The sequence below is a fragment of the Oncorhynchus kisutch genome, linkage group LG22, assembly GCF_002021735.2.
Source record: "Oncorhynchus kisutch isolate 150728-3 linkage group LG22, Okis_V2, whole genome shotgun sequence".
NCBI lineage: Eukaryota > Metazoa > Chordata > Actinopteri > Salmoniformes > Salmonidae > Oncorhynchus > Oncorhynchus kisutch.
In genome coordinates this window covers 32,647,664-32,664,568 of record NC_034195.2, presented here as the reverse complement: position 1 = coordinate 32,664,568, position 16,905 = coordinate 32,647,664, and the positions used below count along the sequence as shown (strand labels likewise).

General features: G+C 40.1%; 2 protein-coding genes across 2 annotated transcripts; both read left to right on the top strand.

Moving 5' to 3' along the window:
* Positions 1-5,065: 5,065 nt before the first annotated feature.
* On the top strand, positions 5,066-8,975 carry LOC109867546 (26S proteasome non-ATPase regulatory subunit 7). The gene is made up of 8 exons (XM_020456750.2): positions 5,066-5,233; positions 6,507-6,598; positions 6,765-6,857; positions 6,977-7,074; positions 7,230-7,310; positions 7,479-7,570; positions 7,725-7,923; positions 8,219-8,975. Exons 1-8 carry the CDS (start codon positions 5,160-5,162, stop codon positions 8,465-8,467), a joined length of 978 nt encoding a protein of 325 aa, XP_020312339.1. The 5' UTR covers positions 5,066-5,159; the 3' UTR covers positions 8,468-8,975.
* Positions 8,976-10,243: 1,268 nt separating this feature from the next.
* LOC109867433 (hypoxanthine-guanine phosphoribosyltransferase-like) lies at positions 10,244-16,905 on the top strand. Its single transcript, XM_020456593.2, has 9 exons — positions 10,244-10,834; positions 11,247-11,353; positions 11,986-12,169; positions 12,561-12,626; positions 14,362-14,379; positions 14,677-14,759; positions 15,419-15,465; positions 16,000-16,076; positions 16,730-16,905. The coding sequence occupies exons 1-9, from the start codon at positions 10,820-10,822 to the stop codon at positions 16,775-16,777; spliced, it is 645 nt and encodes a 214-aa protein (XP_020312182.1). The 5' UTR covers positions 10,244-10,819; the 3' UTR covers positions 16,778-16,905.

Genomic DNA, 16,905 nt, shown 5'->3' with positions numbered 1-16,905 from the left:
CTGCCTTACTCAGGGGCAGAATGACAGATTTTTACTGGCCCAATGCTCTAACCACTAGGCTACCTGCCGCGTGTAATTTGTATGGTCTAATATGTATGTCCAATATGAAAAACGGATTGGATTTAAGCCACTCACGGCGCAGTTTCGTGGGAACCCCCAGCAAGGTCCAAGCAAGGCCAGAGAGATAAAATGCAGTTTTATAGCTAATCTCATGCTATTTTACACATTTTGCGATGAGGTTGAGAAAAAGAGATGCTGTTTTAGAGCTCATGGATTCTTCAAAGATTGGACAATGTAAACTTTTGCTCCACAATATTTGCCTTAATATGAACAAAATGTGAAATATATATTTTGATAGACCAAAGTATCAGCTATCACACCATGTAACTGAACAACCAATTTTTTATGTGTATTTTTTTAAATAAAATGCAACTAACTGGATTTATGTCAACTCTGTCAGACACCAGAAAAGGCATTTCATTTTTACTATCAAATCCAATTTTATTTGCCATATACACATGGTTAGCAGATGTTAATGCGAGTGTAGCGAAATGCTTGTGCTTCTACTTCCGACAATGCACTAATAACCAACGAGTAATCTAACCTAACAATTTCACAACAACTACCTTATACACACACGTGTAAAGGGATGAAGAATATGTACATAAAGATATATGAATGAGTGATGGTACAGAAAGGCAAGATGCAGTAGATGGTATCGAGTACAGTATATACATATGAGATGAGTAATGTAGGGTATGTAAACATATAAAAATGACATTGTTTAAAGTGGCTAGTGATACATCTATTACATAAAGATGGTAAGATGCAGTAGATGATATAAAGTACAGTATATACATATGAGATGAGTAATGTAGGGTATGTAAACATTATATTAAGTGGCATTGTTTAAAGTGGCTAGCGATACATTGTCACGTTCTGACCTTTATTTCCTTTGTTTTGTCATTTAGTTAGTATGGTCAGGGCGTGAGTTGGGTGGGCAGTCTATGTTTGTTTTTCTATGATTTGGGTATTTCTATGTTTCGGCCTAGTATGGTTCTCAATCAGAGGCAGGTGTCATTAGTTGTCTCTGATTGAGAATCATACTTAGGTAGCCTGGGTTTCACTGTGTTTGTGGGTGATTGCTCCTGTCTCTGTGTTTTGCACCAGATAGGACTGTTTAGGTTTTCACACGGTTCTTGTTTTTGTAGTCAGTTGTTCATGTGCACATTTATGTATTAAAAGAACCATGGACACTTACCACGCCGCATATTGGTCCTCTGATCCTTTTCGCCTCTCCTCTTCGGAAGAAGAGGAGGAAATCCTTGACATACATTTTTTTACATCAATTTTTCCATTATTGGAGATTTGAGTCAGTAAGTGTTTAAAGGCCTTGATTGTTCAATTCTAACATTAGATTATTCAAATATCTAATACAAATCTTGAAACTTCCTTTTGTTTTGTTTTATAGCACTATTAAATGTTCCAGGGCTAATTTCGTTACCATTTTGATATGCTTTTTCTAGATTTAGAACATAAAATTATGAAGCAAACATTATGCCTTAGGCCTAGCACAGAAAATACTTCAATTGTTCAAGCACATGTTGCAGAAAAGTGATTACAATATATTTTTTTGAATAATGGGGTTATCCATCAATGGCAGAGTTGACAAGCCACTGACAGAGTTGATAACAGATACTCAAAACAGATATTTTTGCCTCTAAAAAATAAAAGTTCAATACAAACATGGGAAATTACTCCCTGATGACGGTCATGCAGCCAAAACGCGTCGGTTTTTAAAAACTTTGTTTCTATTGAACATGCCATACTAATAAAGGTATTTTAATCCATTATATGAAGAGTGCCTTGGTCCTCCTATATGATGACCAATTTACCCCTTTTACCAAAGAGCACCTTCTAGCTAAAATGTACTATTGTGTACCTTAGTAGCGCTTACCTTCCTCCTCTTTCTACTTTGGGAAATTATTCATTTGAAAATCGCCAATAAAGTTGACGTTAGACAACAATATACCAGAGTTTATGTTTTACAGCATTTAGACTTTTTTTTTCTTATTCATTCAGGGGATTTTTTTATTTTATTTATTTATTTCACCTTTATTTAACCAGGTAGGCAAGTTGAGAACAAGTACTCATTTACAATTGCGACCTGGCCAAGATAAAGCAAAGCAGTTCGACACATACAACAACACAGAGTTACACATGGAGTAAAACAAACATACAGTCAATAATACAGTAGAAACAAGTATATATACGATGTGAGCAAATGAGGTGAGATAATGGAGGTAAAGGCAAAAAAGGCCATGGTGGCAAAGTAAATACAATATAGTAAGTAAAACACTGGAATGGTAGATTTGCAGTGGAAAAATGTGCAAAGTAGAAATAAAAATAATGGGGTGCAAAGGAGCAAAATAAATCATGTACAGTACACAGTAGCAATCTAGCTTTTCCTCTGTTGCTTTATGACTCTAAAACCTAATTAGATGTAATATTTTAACCAAAATTCATATTCTATTTTAATCTATCAGGCAGATGGAGTTTAGAGTCCATGGTTGTGACTTGTGACCATGATTATTCCAACATTGTTTGTTAAAATCTATCAAAGTAGAGAACTTTACAGACAATGGGTGGTCTTGTTGCACTATATGAAGTAAGGGATCCTTATGGCAGTGGCAATTTTAGCATGGAAATCTTGGTGGGGCAAACCCCCAATTTTTTTATAGATGCATGCCAGCAAAGCCACTACACAACACAACACTAAACAATACATGAATTGCACTATAACGGTGACAAACGGTGCCCTTCAAACTGTTACGGCCTACATAAAGCTGTCCCAACAGCGTCCCAACAGCAATCCCAACACCTTTCTGCTACTCCTTGCTATCAGCAGAGCCTTGTCTGGCAGCGAAACAGTTCATTCAGCCTCATTTATTGCCTTTTTAAAAAACATAGCTGATGTGGCTGACTTACTACTACTGACAATTGAGATGTACAAACTATGGCATAACCGGACGACGAGCGGATAAGAGGCAATCTGTAATTTCGATTAAGACATTAATGAGCGAGCTGGGACAGACGTAGTCAGTATAACTATTTGTTCAGCACTTTTGAAGTGTACAGCGACAGAATTCAGAACATGGGCCGTTCTTACAGAATTCTCTACACCAAGTCAGAACCGTACGATAAATAAAGGGGGCATATAAGCAGACAATGAAAGCTTTACAATATTCGATGATGACATTTCTCTAAAACAGGCTATAGGCTACATGTGCACCACCAAGTCAGAACAGTAGGCTAAATTATGAGGGTAAAAGGTACCAAATTATTAGGGGGAGGCACATGAGCTACTGACAGCTTACTATATAACATACACTTAGTATTACTTTCTTAGCTACAGTATACAAATCTCCATGGTATATTACATCAGTTATGCAGCAGCTTACAAGAAATTGTTGGACTCACCTTATTGTGCTGAGCTCACTTGAACAGGAAGGTTGGCACGGTAATCTTTTGTGGGCAAATTTTGTGGTCAGATTTTGTCATCAAAGTCTGGCATTCTCTGGATTCATGGTGCTTTCAAGACAACTTGGAACTCATGACGTCAGTGATCTTCAGGTCGGAACTCTAGAAAGAGGCTCAAGTTCCCGACTTGCAATTCCGAGTTGGAAGACCGTTCAAAGCGTAATTTCCCAATCTGAGCTTTTTTTCCCAGAGTTCCCAGTTGTCTTGAACTCACTGAAGTCTGAGATTTCCCAGTTCTGAGTTTCCAGTTGTTTTGAACGCAGCATAAGTCATGCTGGATTGACAGCATGGCCAATGTTGAATATTTATCCTTTCAAGCTTGGAAAAGAGACCCTTAAACCCAGACTTGGACCACACACCCACTCCACTGAATAGCAGGCTAGTGATTGCAGTTAGCCACTGATTCCTTCCAAACCACTCATTGTTGAATTAGCGATTTCCAACTTGTTGTGTAATGTTCATGTCCAATAGCCGATGAGCACCGATACATTTTTATCTATAATTTCTCTTCATTATTTCTCTTCATATGACAAGGATTTAAAAGGATTTGCCAGTAGATTGTCAGCTTGATTCACGATGATGATTTCTAGCTTGCTAGCTAAGATTTTGAAGATATGTCCAATCAACTCTACGATAGACATAATGTGATTTGACTTTAACTGTGGCCAATGACCTTGAACATTCTTGGATGGGCACTTCTTATGTAACTGGGTGCAATGGGCTTGAATTTTCGAGCTCTCCCTGTAGATTTTGCGGTGACCTAGTGTCCCATGAGTGACAGAACACTGAGCCAGTCACAGCACAATTAGTGAACATTACCAACCCCTAAACTCCGTATTTTCCGCTGGCTGCTCCACCACCACAGAAAGCATTGAGCTAGCCTGAAACACCTGCATTTTGGAGCTGCCTTCCTCAAGAAAGCATTTTTTGCAAACTGATATGTGACATGATTTAATACCGGCAGACAAGGGGGGTGCTGTGGTTGTTTTAGACTATGATAAATATAAAGAAGAAATTCAGAGACTACTCAGTAATGAACGTTTCTATAGAAAACTGAGTGTTGATCCCACACAGGTTTTCCACAGGGAAATATGCTCTAATCTGGAGACCTATTAAACCACCTCATCTCAAAACCGGAATATGAATATCTTTGTTGCAAATGTGCCATACGTCCATAATAAGACTTTAAATGTGATAGGAAAGCATCCAACAGGAAAGTGTGATTATTTGCAAGGAAACAGAGACTGTGGAGCATGTATTGCTACAGTGTGGACAGTATCATCGGGAAAGTGAGAGGCTGAGATCTAGTATGAGGGAGAAGGGGATACAGGAAATTAGTTTAAATAGTATATTGAGTAGAACGTCATTAGTTATAGTGTCAAATATTTTGTTATATTTTTTAAGAGCAACGAGGCTGGCAGGTAGGATTTAGTTTCTACCCGTCTCTGGCCCACACTCCAGTTCAGTAGGTGGTGGTAATGCACCATGACGTTGGATGCCAACTGCCGATAATCCCCACCGAAGAAGAAGAAGAAGAAGAAGAAGAAGAAGAAGAAGAAACAATTCGACAGGAAGTAGCTAGCTAAGCAGCTAGCATCCTCAAACACTTTGCTTCAAAAATGCCGGAGTTAGCGGTAGAAAATGTTGTTGTCCATCCACTTGTGTTGCTCAGCGTGGTGGATCATTTTAATAGGTATGTAATTAATAATATATATGTTTGAAAATCACATCCATTCGCTACTTCTGCCAGCTTGCCACTTTTGTACGAGATAATGATGTTGCAGCCAGGCATAGCTAACGTTAGCTGGCCAGCTAACCTGCTGAGTCAGAAACACATTTGAAGCTGTGCATTTGTTAGCAATGACAGTAGTATATCTAGTTAGTTTATTTGGGCTGGTAAATTGTAGTAACAGGCAAATAGTTAGTAACATTCACTAATTATGGAAGAATTTAGCCACCGCATCATTATGGATCAGAGTAGTTAGCTAGCTAATTTAGCTAGGGATAAAGTATTGTAGTTGGCTTATTCAGGTGTTTCCAAACCTTTTCACTCGGGCCTGCCTTGTTCCAGCATTGGAGAACATCCCGCGCCCCCCACGTCTATTTTTATTGGTACAAGCACTATTTATGACAAACTGTTAACACCCCTCGTTGTTGTTGTTGTTGTTGTTGTTGTTGTTGTTGTTGTTGTTGTTGTTGTTGTTGTTGTTGTTGTTGTTGTTGTTGAGTGGGGGGGGGGGGGCATTTAGCAGATTTAAAGTTTATTTCCTGAAATTCTACACATTTTGCGGTTTCATAACACATTTTCTTGCAATTCTATATATTATGCCATGTCTAATGCGTATTCATGTGATAGTTGACTGACTCAATCAATACAACAACATCTATGGGCTAAAAAAACTTGCTAAAGAACGTTTGCTGACATGAGCTAGTTCATCTGGACATTTCTGACAAGTTATAAATACCTCTCTGAGGTCTGCAATGACTTACATGACAAGAGGAGAAACTGATGATGCACTACCCAATTTCGAAATTGTACCTTGGGCATTCTACTATATTACAATTTTTATGAGTAAGTTGAAATCCGGACTGAGTTCCCCCTGCCGTTTGGGAACCACTGAGCTAATTAACTAGTTATGTTAACTTTCTGAGAGATGCACTCTTAAACTTTTGTATCATTTCAGCCAGTAGTTTTTAAAGTGGTACTCATGAGCAAAAAGTGGTCCCCGTTTTTTGTGTACTACGTCATCATATTGTGTACTATGTCATCATATTGTGTACTATGTCATCCATTTCTTATGTTACGTCCTGCTATATATATAAAATTCATATATGTTACGAATCCAATTCGTACTATATGTTACAATTTCTTTGTGATTAAGCTCATGGAGCGTGTCTTAAGTTTTTGTTTGATTTCCACTAAGACATCCTATGATATTGATTGTGTAAATGTTCTCTTTTGACAGAATAGGGAAAGTAGGCAACCAAAAGCGAGTAGTGGGTGTCCTCCTCGGCTCTTGGCATAAGAAAGTCCTTGATGTATCTAACAGCTTTGCAGGTGAGTTATTCTCCTTCCATGTACTAAAATAACGTGTTTGTGACTAGTTTATAACATCTTTATCATATTTGTGAGAGAATTCAAATAATAGTTATGATCACTAAACGTTTAGCTATATAGCTAAGCCTGTTGTTGGATCCAATATTGATTGTGTGTTTTTCTCCAGTGCCTTTTGATGAGGATGACAAGGATGATTCAGTGTGGTTCCTGGATCATGACTACTTGGAGAATATGTACAACATGTTCAAGAAAGTCAATGGTGAAGACCACACACACACACTATAGATTATTACATTTGAACTATATACATTCAGTCTCAACAACTTCTACATAGTGTGGCTATGAGATTCTTAAACCTTTTCCGTCTCTTCTCTCCAGCCAGAGAGAGGATAGTGGGCTGGTATCACACAGGTCCTAAACTACATAAGAATGATATTGCCATCAATGAACTCATCAAGCAATACTGCACCAATTCAGTAAGTGCTTTCCACCCAGTAAATATTCCACATTAATACCTAAATATCAGTAAGAAATATGTCTCATCTCCTGTTGAAAGGATTAAATTGTATTGATAATGCAGCAGATAATTAAGTGAACATTGACTGTGTTTGTATGGCACTTTCCCCCTCAGGTATTAGTGATCATTGATGTAAAGCCTAAGGACCTGGGCCTGCCTACAGAAGCCTACTTCTCGGTGGAGGAAATACATGACGTAAGTGGAGCATAGACTTGTTTGAGACTAAATGACAAAATAAGTCAAACCCTGGACCAGCCAACCATAGGGGCTATGGGCTGATTTTGGACTGGGCATCCAATTGATCATTGTGAAAGGAAGGAAGACTTTTACTCTAAAAGGGTTCTTGTCTCTTCACTCTTCCAGGACGGCACCCCGACCTCCAAAACATTTGAACATGTGACCAGTGAGATTGGAGCCGAGGAGGCAGAGGAGGTGGGCGTGGAGCACCTTCTCAGGTACACATCATTTTTTAACTGGACTACGCAGACACCAAACATTTAATGGATTTTCAATTATTTCTACAGTTTCATGCTTAACACCACACCGAACAGACTTGCACTAATGTCGACTAAACTTGATATATTCTACCCTATTTTCTTCTGTCTACAGAGACATCAAGGACACAACAGTTGGTACTCTGTCACAGCGTATCACTAACCAGGTACATGGCCTAAAGGGGCTCAACTCCAAGCTGCTGGACATCAGGTCTTACCTGGAGAGAGTGGCTGCAGGCAAGTTGCCCATCAACCACCAAATCATCTACCACCTACAGGACATCTTCAACCTGCTTCCTGATGTCAACCTTCTGGTAAGCTGGGGTGTAGGTTTAGGATGGGGATGGTGTGGGGATGGGGTAATGTGTGTGAGTAGGCTGGGTTCTGTGGGAGAAAAGGGGCAGGGGGTGGCTGGCATGGTAATCAATATTAGCTTTTTTATTTTGAAGGAATACACTGATTCATTTTCCTTCTCAAATCAAACAAATTCACATGGTAAGATCTACTACTTCATTACAATGAACAGATAGTCTGGCCTTTTCCACCAGATTTTCACTGTTTAGTTAATCATTATGCACAATGCCCTAATCCTGCCACTTCTCCCTGTAGGAGTTCACTAAGGCCTTCTACCTGAAGACCAATGACCAGATGCTAGTGGTCTACCTGGCATCCCTCATCCGCTCAGTGGTGGCTCTCCACAACCTAATCAACAACAAGATCTCCAACCGTGACGCTGAGAGGAAGGAGGGACAGGAGAAGGAAGAGGGCAAGAAGGAGAAGAAGGAAGACAAGGAGAAGAAGGAAGAGAAGGAGAAAGGCGACACCTCGTCTAGGAAAGATGAGAAAAAGAAGAAATGAGTGTGCACTATTGGTGTTCGTCTTTGTCATACCCTATTCCCCTGGATAGTGCACTACTTTTGGCCTGAGCCACAGTCGTCTGTATATGGGTCTAGCTAAAAGTAGTGCTCTATATGGGGGTGTGGTGTCATTTGAGACTTGCCCTTTGTCATAACTGGCACTGAATAACTATAGTGCTGAGGGTGACAGGATGGTTATGTGTGTTGGATGTTCTCTACAATGAGAACATGTTGGTTCTGCACCATCTGGGCTGCGTTTAGTAGGGCACAACGTTACAGAACCTCAGATAGAAATCCATATTGTAGAACAGACATGCCTTTTTGACACGTGAAGAGTCAGGTCAGCTCTATTCTGGTATTTCTATCTACAACTTTCAGTAAATTGCCCCCTCCCGAATGTGACCCTGGTGTTGTGTGTGTGTGTGTGTGTGTGTGTAGTGAAAGAAACTTTCAGTTTCTGTATCACTTCATTAAAGTAGGGTCATATTAAATCATTTTTGTTAAGTTTCTAAGTGGCAAATCTTTTATTTTGTCCCTTGCCTTTGTTTGGGTGTATTTTGTTGTACTGTATGATATTTCATGTCATAGAAACACAGGGAGGAGAATTGTGAGGTTATGAAGCCTCACCTGACATTTGTGGGGGAGATGCATTCAAGTCTGGTAATGGACTGCATATTATGAATCTCTCTCACAACACAGGCGATACCAAGTGAAGAGTGGTTTGAAGTTTATTTTTCCATTTGGATTAACTGTAGACAAAGATTATTGATAAAGGATCTATACTGGGTTACTTGATGACACAACCTTTACAGCCAAGGAACTAATAGTTCCTGAAGTGCCTTCAGAAAGTATTCATACCCCTTGACTTATTCCACATTTTGTGTTACAGCCTGAATTCAAAATATATATTTTTCCCCCTCACCCATCTACACACAATACCCCATTTTTAAAATGTATATTTTACCCTTATTTTACCAAGTAAGTTGACTTGAGAACACATTCTCATTTACAGCAATGGCCTAAGGAATAGTTACAGGGGAGAGGTGGGGGGATGAATGAGCCAATTGTAAACTGGGGATGATTAGGTGACCATGATGGTATGAGGGCCAGATTGGCAATTTTGCCCGTAATGACATACAAAAAACAAAAAAAAGAAGAAGTATCACACCTGAGTCAATACATGTTAGAATCACCTTTGGCAGCGATTACAGCTGTGAGTATTTCTGGGTAAGTCTAAGAGCTTTTCACACCTGGATTGCACAATATTTGCACATTATTATTTTAAATATTCTTCAAGCTCTATCAAATTGGTTGTTGATCTTTGCTAGACAGCCATTTTCAAGTCTTGCCATAGTTTTTCAAGTCGATTTATGTCACTGTAACTAGGTCACTCAGGAACATTCAATGTCGTCTTGGTAAGCAACTCCAATGTAGATTTGGCCTTGTGTTTTAGGTTATTGTCCTGCTGAAATGTGAATTTGTCTCCCAGTGTCTGTTGGAAAGCAGACGGAACCCGGTTTTCCTCTCTGATTTTTTTCTGGGGTTAGCTCTATTCTGTTTATTTTCATCCTAAAAAACTCCTTGCCGATGACAAGCATACCCATATCTTGATGCAGTCACCACCATGCTTGAAAAAATGAAGTGGTACTCAGTGATTTGTTTGATTTGCCCCAAATATAATGCTTTGTATTCAGGACAAAAAAAAGTTCATTTCTTTGCCACATTTTTTGTAGTTTTACTTTAGTTAATTATTGCAAACAGGATGCATATTTCTGTACAAGCTTCATTTTTCACTGTTATTTAGATTAGTATTGTGGAGTAACTACAATGTGGTTGACGCCTCTGCGTTTATTACTATCATCCTTGTCATGACGCAGCACTAGGTTAGTATGGCGAAGATGCGTTTCTGTTAGATTTGGTGATGTGTAGATTTATATTCTAAGATACAGTAAAATAACGGTAGGTATGTTTTTTTGTACGACAAACTGCTAATAGGCTTAGATTATTTTCACACTAACGTCAGTAGCTAATTCGAAAATTGTACCATGCAATCTATGGTATGCAACAAGGAATACAGCCGTAGGATTTTATAAAATGTTCAAGTCAGATAAATCAGATTTTGGTCGGTAAAATGGATTGTGACGTCAGGGTTTAAAACCCCCAGGGGAGGGAGAGCAAGGTTGGAGTGTCGTATGTAAGCTATTCGCCCACGGTAAAGTAGGCAGTAGGCGAGGAAGAGCGAGCACGAGAGACGCACCACCCACCAAGCTAAATAACATTCTTATTCCCTATTGATCAGGGCATGACTCCTCAAATATCACTCTAGTGAGGTGTGAACAGCAAGAGCGGTGATATGGCCTATATCCAGGTAAGGTGTACGCTGTCCCCATGTTATATTTGTAATGTTAGATCACTCGTCTTGCTCTGGGGTGACTGGTAATCTGCAGAATGGACGTTTCTGAGTTGTGTCGGAGTGTGGTTTCATAATGACATTACGGTTGCGGGACGTGATTAATCACTGGGTTTTTACTCCGTTGTCAGATGGCATAATTTCAGAATTCACGCAGCTAGTCAGACCAAGTAGGCTATGGAGTCCTAAAAGCGGGTCTGCACCCCATCTCTGTCTCACCCACAAACAGGTGGTTTAAAGCAATCTTAAACGGTGCCAGGGCTCCTGGCTCGTGTGTGTGTGTGGAGCTTCAGTTTGCTAAGACTTTTGGTCACCTCAATTGCACATTTATGTGCCATTTCCTAAATGTGTTATCTCTTTGCTCCTTCAGATACCCGATGATGAGAAGGGGTATAAGTTGGACCTCTTCTGTGTCCCCAAACACTATGAGGAGGATTTAGACCAGGTTATCATCCCCCATGGACTGATCATGGACAGGTAAGTCAAACATCACCACTGGACTGGCACTCTTGGGGACTGGGTAGGCTACTGTACTATAACATAATTGCACATTTTCCTATTCCCTTGTGGAGTAAATCAGAACTCTAATTTTGTACAAATTCCTCTATGCCTCCATTGTTTCCTTAATTTACACCGTGGTTGCTAAGGTATTTTGTCGGATAGAGCTCACTGACATATTTGTTAGACAAATCAGTGTTAGCCATCTAAACCAGCAGTGATTTTTTAAAGTTTTTTTTAGTTTAGTTTTTTGTAATGGTGTATAGCCATCATCAATTTGCATTGCAGACAGGGAGAAGGCAAGCAACAGCCTTATGAATGAAACACACTGTTCGTTGGATACCCTGTTGTAGAATGCCATGTTAAACCCTGTTATGAATAGTAGGACTCCAGACAGATCATTTGATTTGACCCAGTCAGCAACTTTTCAGCCAGTTTTCCACACATTGCCAATACTAGCCTTAAACCATGATGTTCTGACTGACCAGATCACAAACCATCTGAAGATTGATTGATGGGCCTGCCCCGAAATTTCAGGTCCCATGCCATTGTATCGCCCTTTCTCCCTCTCTTTTTTTATCCTTCTCTCTATTCCTTCTGTCTCTCTCTAGGACTGAGCGCCTGGCTCGTGATATAGTCCGGGACATGGGGGGACACCATATAGTAGCACTGTGTGTTCTCAAAGGAGGTTATACATTCTTTGCCGACCTGCTGGACTACATCAAGGCCCTAAATCAGAACAGCGATAAGTCTGTCCCGTTGACTGTGGATTTCATTAGGCTAAAGAGCTATTGCGTGAGTGAACCACTCCACGTTTCTCTCACTCTCCTTCAATAGCCTCCAATTGTGTAAGAAAGATGGCAATCTTTATATGTAAGCAATGCAGCGGTTGCTTATTCTGTCTCTCGCTGTGTGTGTTTAGCCTGGTCTCAGATCAGTTTGTTTAGCCCACCCCTCTTATCTGTTGTCTGTCATGACAACAAACATGACACAAGGGTTGGCTAAATCACAATGTGATCTGCTACTAGACTCTCATCTGATGCATGAGCAGATAACACTTCCATTGGCCAACACGGTTATGTCTTTTAATTTATTACTAGATGACCTTATGATTATTTAGAGTAGACCATCACCCTCTTCCTGGGTGAGATGTGTAGTTTTACTGATATGTGTGTATTGTCCCCAGAATGACCAGTCTACAAACATTGTCAAAGTTATCGGAGGGGACGAGCTCTCAACTCTAACCGGGAAGGTGAGATTTGATTGCTTGACATAACCACAGATAAAATACAAATATTTTCAATGAGGTGCTGTATTTTTGTTTAATATATATACACACACACACACACACACACAGTGGGGCAAAAAAGTATTTAGTCAGCCACCAATTGTGCAAGTTCTCCCACTTAAAAAGATGAGGCCTGTAATTTTCATCATAGGTACGCTTCAACTATGACAGACAAAATGAGAAAAAAAAATCCAGAAAATCACATTGTAGGATTTTTAATGAATTTATTTGCAAATTATGGTGGAAAATAAGTATTTGGTCAATAACAAAAGTTTATCTCAATACTTTGTTATATACCCTTTGTTGGCAATGAAAGAGGTCAAACGTTTTCTGTAAGTCTTCACAAGGTTTTCACACACTTTTGCTGGTATTTTGGCCCATTCCTCCATGCAGATCTCTAGAGCAGTGATGTTTTGGGGCTGTTGCTGGGCAACACTGACTTTCAACTCCCTCCAAAGATTTTCTATGGGGTTGAGATCTGGAGACTGGCTAGGCCACTCCAGGACCTTGAAATGCTTCTTACGAAGCCACTCCTTCGTTGCCCGTGCGGTGTGTTTGGGATCATTGTCATGCTGAAAGACCCAGCCATGTTTCATCTTCAATGCCTTTGCTGATGGAAGGAGGTTTTCACTCAATCTCACGATACATGGCCCCATTCATTCTTTCCTTTACACGGATCAGTCGTCCTGGTCCCTTTGTAGAAAAACAGCCCCAAAGCATGATGTTTCCACCCCCATGCTTCACAGTAGGTATGGTGTTCTTTGGATGCAACTCAGCATTCTTTGTCCTCCAAACATGACGAGTTGAGTTTTTACCAAAAAGTTATATTTTTGGTTTCATCTGACCATATGACATTCTCCCAATCTTCTTCTGGATCATCCAAATGCTCTCTAGCAAACTTTAGATGGGCCTGGACATGTACTGGCTTAAGCAGGGGGACACGTCTGGCACTGCAGGATTTGAGTCCCTGGCGGCGCAGTGTGTTACTAATGGTAGGCTTTGTTACTTTGGTCCCAGCTCTCTGCAGGTCATTCACTAGGTCCCCCCGTGTGGTTCTGGGATTTTTACTCACCGTTCTTGTGATCATTTTGACCCCACGGGGTGAGATCTTGCGTGGAGCCCCAGATCGAGGGAGATTATCAGTGGTCTTGTATGTCTTCCATTTCCTAATAATTGCTCCCACAGTTGATTTCTTCAAACCAAGCTGCTTACCTATTGCAGATTGTCTTCCCAGCCTGGTGCAGGTCTACAATTTTGTTTCTGGTGTCCTTTGACAGTTCTTTGGTCTTGGCCATAGTGGAGTTTGGAGTGTGACTGTTTGAGGTTGTGGACAGGTGTCTTTTATACTGATAACAAGTTCAAACAGGTGCCATTAATACAGGTAACGAGTGGAAGACAGAGGAGCCTCTTAAACAAGTTGTTACAGGTCTGTGAGAGCCAGAAATCTTACTTGTTTGTAGGTGACCAAATACTTAGTTTCCACCATAATTTTCAAATAAATTCATTAAAAATCCTACAATGTGATTTTTCTGGATTTTTTTTCTTCTCATTTTGTCTGTCATAGTTGAAGTGTACCTATGATAAATTACAGGCCTCTCCCATCTTTTTAAGTGGGAGAACTTGCACAATTTGGTGGCTGACTAAATACTTTTTTGCCCCACTGTATATGTGATCAATTGTCTTCTAATTTCCTTTGCAGAATGTTTTGATAGTTGAGGTAAGACCAATTTCCCTGTCTTTTTAGCACATAATCTGAAAATTCAGTCTCTGTAAATGTTAAAACTGCTGTACATAAATGTGTGGCGCACACTAGCTCTCTCATGAACTATAGCTGTATGACCAGGGTGCAAATCACATTCACTAATGGGTGTACCCTAAAAGAAGTGGGCTGTACCATCGCTATAGTTGTCCACATTAATATTGAATTGCTTCCCTTGAATTGTTGTTGGACTTCCTTGCACTCCTTAAATTGAAGCCCCTTATGCAACGGTATCTGTCCTGATGACGTGTTTAGGACATTGTGGAGACTGGGAGAACTATGGAGACACTGCTATCACTGCTGAGTGAATGCAATCCAAAGATGGTCAAAGTCGTCAGGTGAGAACCAATGTATTAAGCACACAGTACTTTTTTTTTTCTCCCATATTGTGCTTACTGAACAGTCCCTATAAGTGCTGTGTAGCCCTGATTTAGACAGAGAAGTGGTTCAGCTCAGTAATGTCACTCTTTGGCTGCATTTACACCAGGGTCCAAATTCTAATATTTTTTTCACTAATTGGTCTTTTGACTAATTGGATCAGCTCTAAAAAAAGATCTAATGTGACTATCTGATGTGATTGGTCAGTAGACCAATTAGTGGGAAAAAATCGATCTAGACAGCAATATTAATGACCGCACTCTCTATCTATTATAATGCGCACTCTACCCTTAAGCACTGATTTAGAGATGTTACGTGCCTGGATCAGATTAAGAGTTAATCTATGTACCATACTGTTAATTGAACTGTGGAGGGATGGGATATCCCTCTGCTATGGAAGGGACTATTTGATGCTAGTTTAGGTTGTAGACTGCTGTGTTGAGCGCATTATAGCTATGCTATGTTATTGAACAATGCAAGGCCATTGAGTGGATTATATTGTTTGCTGTGTCATTGAGATTGTTGAAGACTATGTCATTGAGAACAATGCATGCCATTAAGAGCATGGTTTGCATAGAGATCCTATTCAGTTTTGTGCTTGTATGCATTGTCATTTCAGCCTTCTAGTCAAGAGAACACCAAGGAGCTCAGGATACAGACCAGACTGTGAGTTCTGCCGTGTTTTGTGTGTGTCGTGCATGCCTTCCCACTGTTGATACACTGCTGTACTAGAAAGAGTCTTTGGCAGGATGACAACGTATAATAGTTATATTTTTCACATGGAATTAATTTGCATATCTAACGATCGACTTTGAATGTGTAGGTCAACATGGTACTCTGGTACTAGTATTCTACACACACATGGTTAGTGATGTATGTAATTCCTTTAAGTCAGAGTTGGATAAGCTTTCTAAGATGGTTTTGCAAGGACAGCTGTTTACCTTTGACCTGCTCTGTGACCCTTGAAGCTAAAGGGTCAACCCCAGTCACAGACAACAAGAGTCAACTAGCTAACCTCCAGAGATGGAAAAGAGAGAAATACTTTATATCTGTGTTAATGTTATTAAATGCTAATGCAAAACTCATCCCATAAGATCTTTTGATACTGCTAACTTAATACTACACAGCAAGATGTCTAACTTACATGTAGCTTAGTATTGTATTGTGCAGTAAATGATGTCCGTCTCTGTATTTGGTCAGACATCGGGTTTGAGGTGCCAGATTTGTTTCTGGTGGGATATGCCCTGGACTACAATGAGTACTTCAGAGATCTCAGTGTAAGTTCGCTGCATTGGAGAGGATCCTGATATTCAGTTATATTTTCTATCTGAGATTCAGGATGTCAAAACCTAGTGAAAGATGTACACTGAGTGTACAAAACATTAGGAACACCTTCCTAATATTGAGTTGGACTCCCTTTTTCCATCAGAACAGCCTCAATTCGTCGGGGCATCGACTCTACAAGGTGTCGAAAGCGTTCCACAGGGATGCTGGCCCATGTTGACTCCAATGCTTCCCACAGTTGTCAAGTTGGCTGGATGTCCTTTGGGTGGTGGACCATTCTTGATACACACAGGAAACTGTTGCGTGTGAAAAAACCATCAGCATTGCAGTTATTGCACTCAAACTGGTGCACCTGACACCTACTTTTGTCTTGCCCGTTCACCCTCTGAATGGCACATACACAATCCATGTCTCAAGGCTTGAAATTCCTTCTTTACCCTGCCTTGTCCCCTTCACCTACACTGATTTGAAGGAGAACAAGTGACATCAATAAGGGATGGTTGCTTTCACCTGGTCAGTCTGACATGGAAAGAACACTTGTTCCTAATGTTTTGTACACTCAATGTATGTATGAGGGGTCCGTTTAATCAAGTCTGCTGTTGGTGTATTCTTTTTACACTTTACCATGTGTTTTTGCTCTGTGCAGCACATCTGTATACTGAACGAGAACGCAAAGGAGAAGTACAAAGTGTGAGCTGAGGTGATAGACAGATGGATGACGAGAGACTAGGACCACTGTGATGATCCTGAGCTTTTTAGGGTTCTGAACCTTATTTATCTGTGTATGAAACCTATTGTGAATTCAGTTTGCAAGATACTATT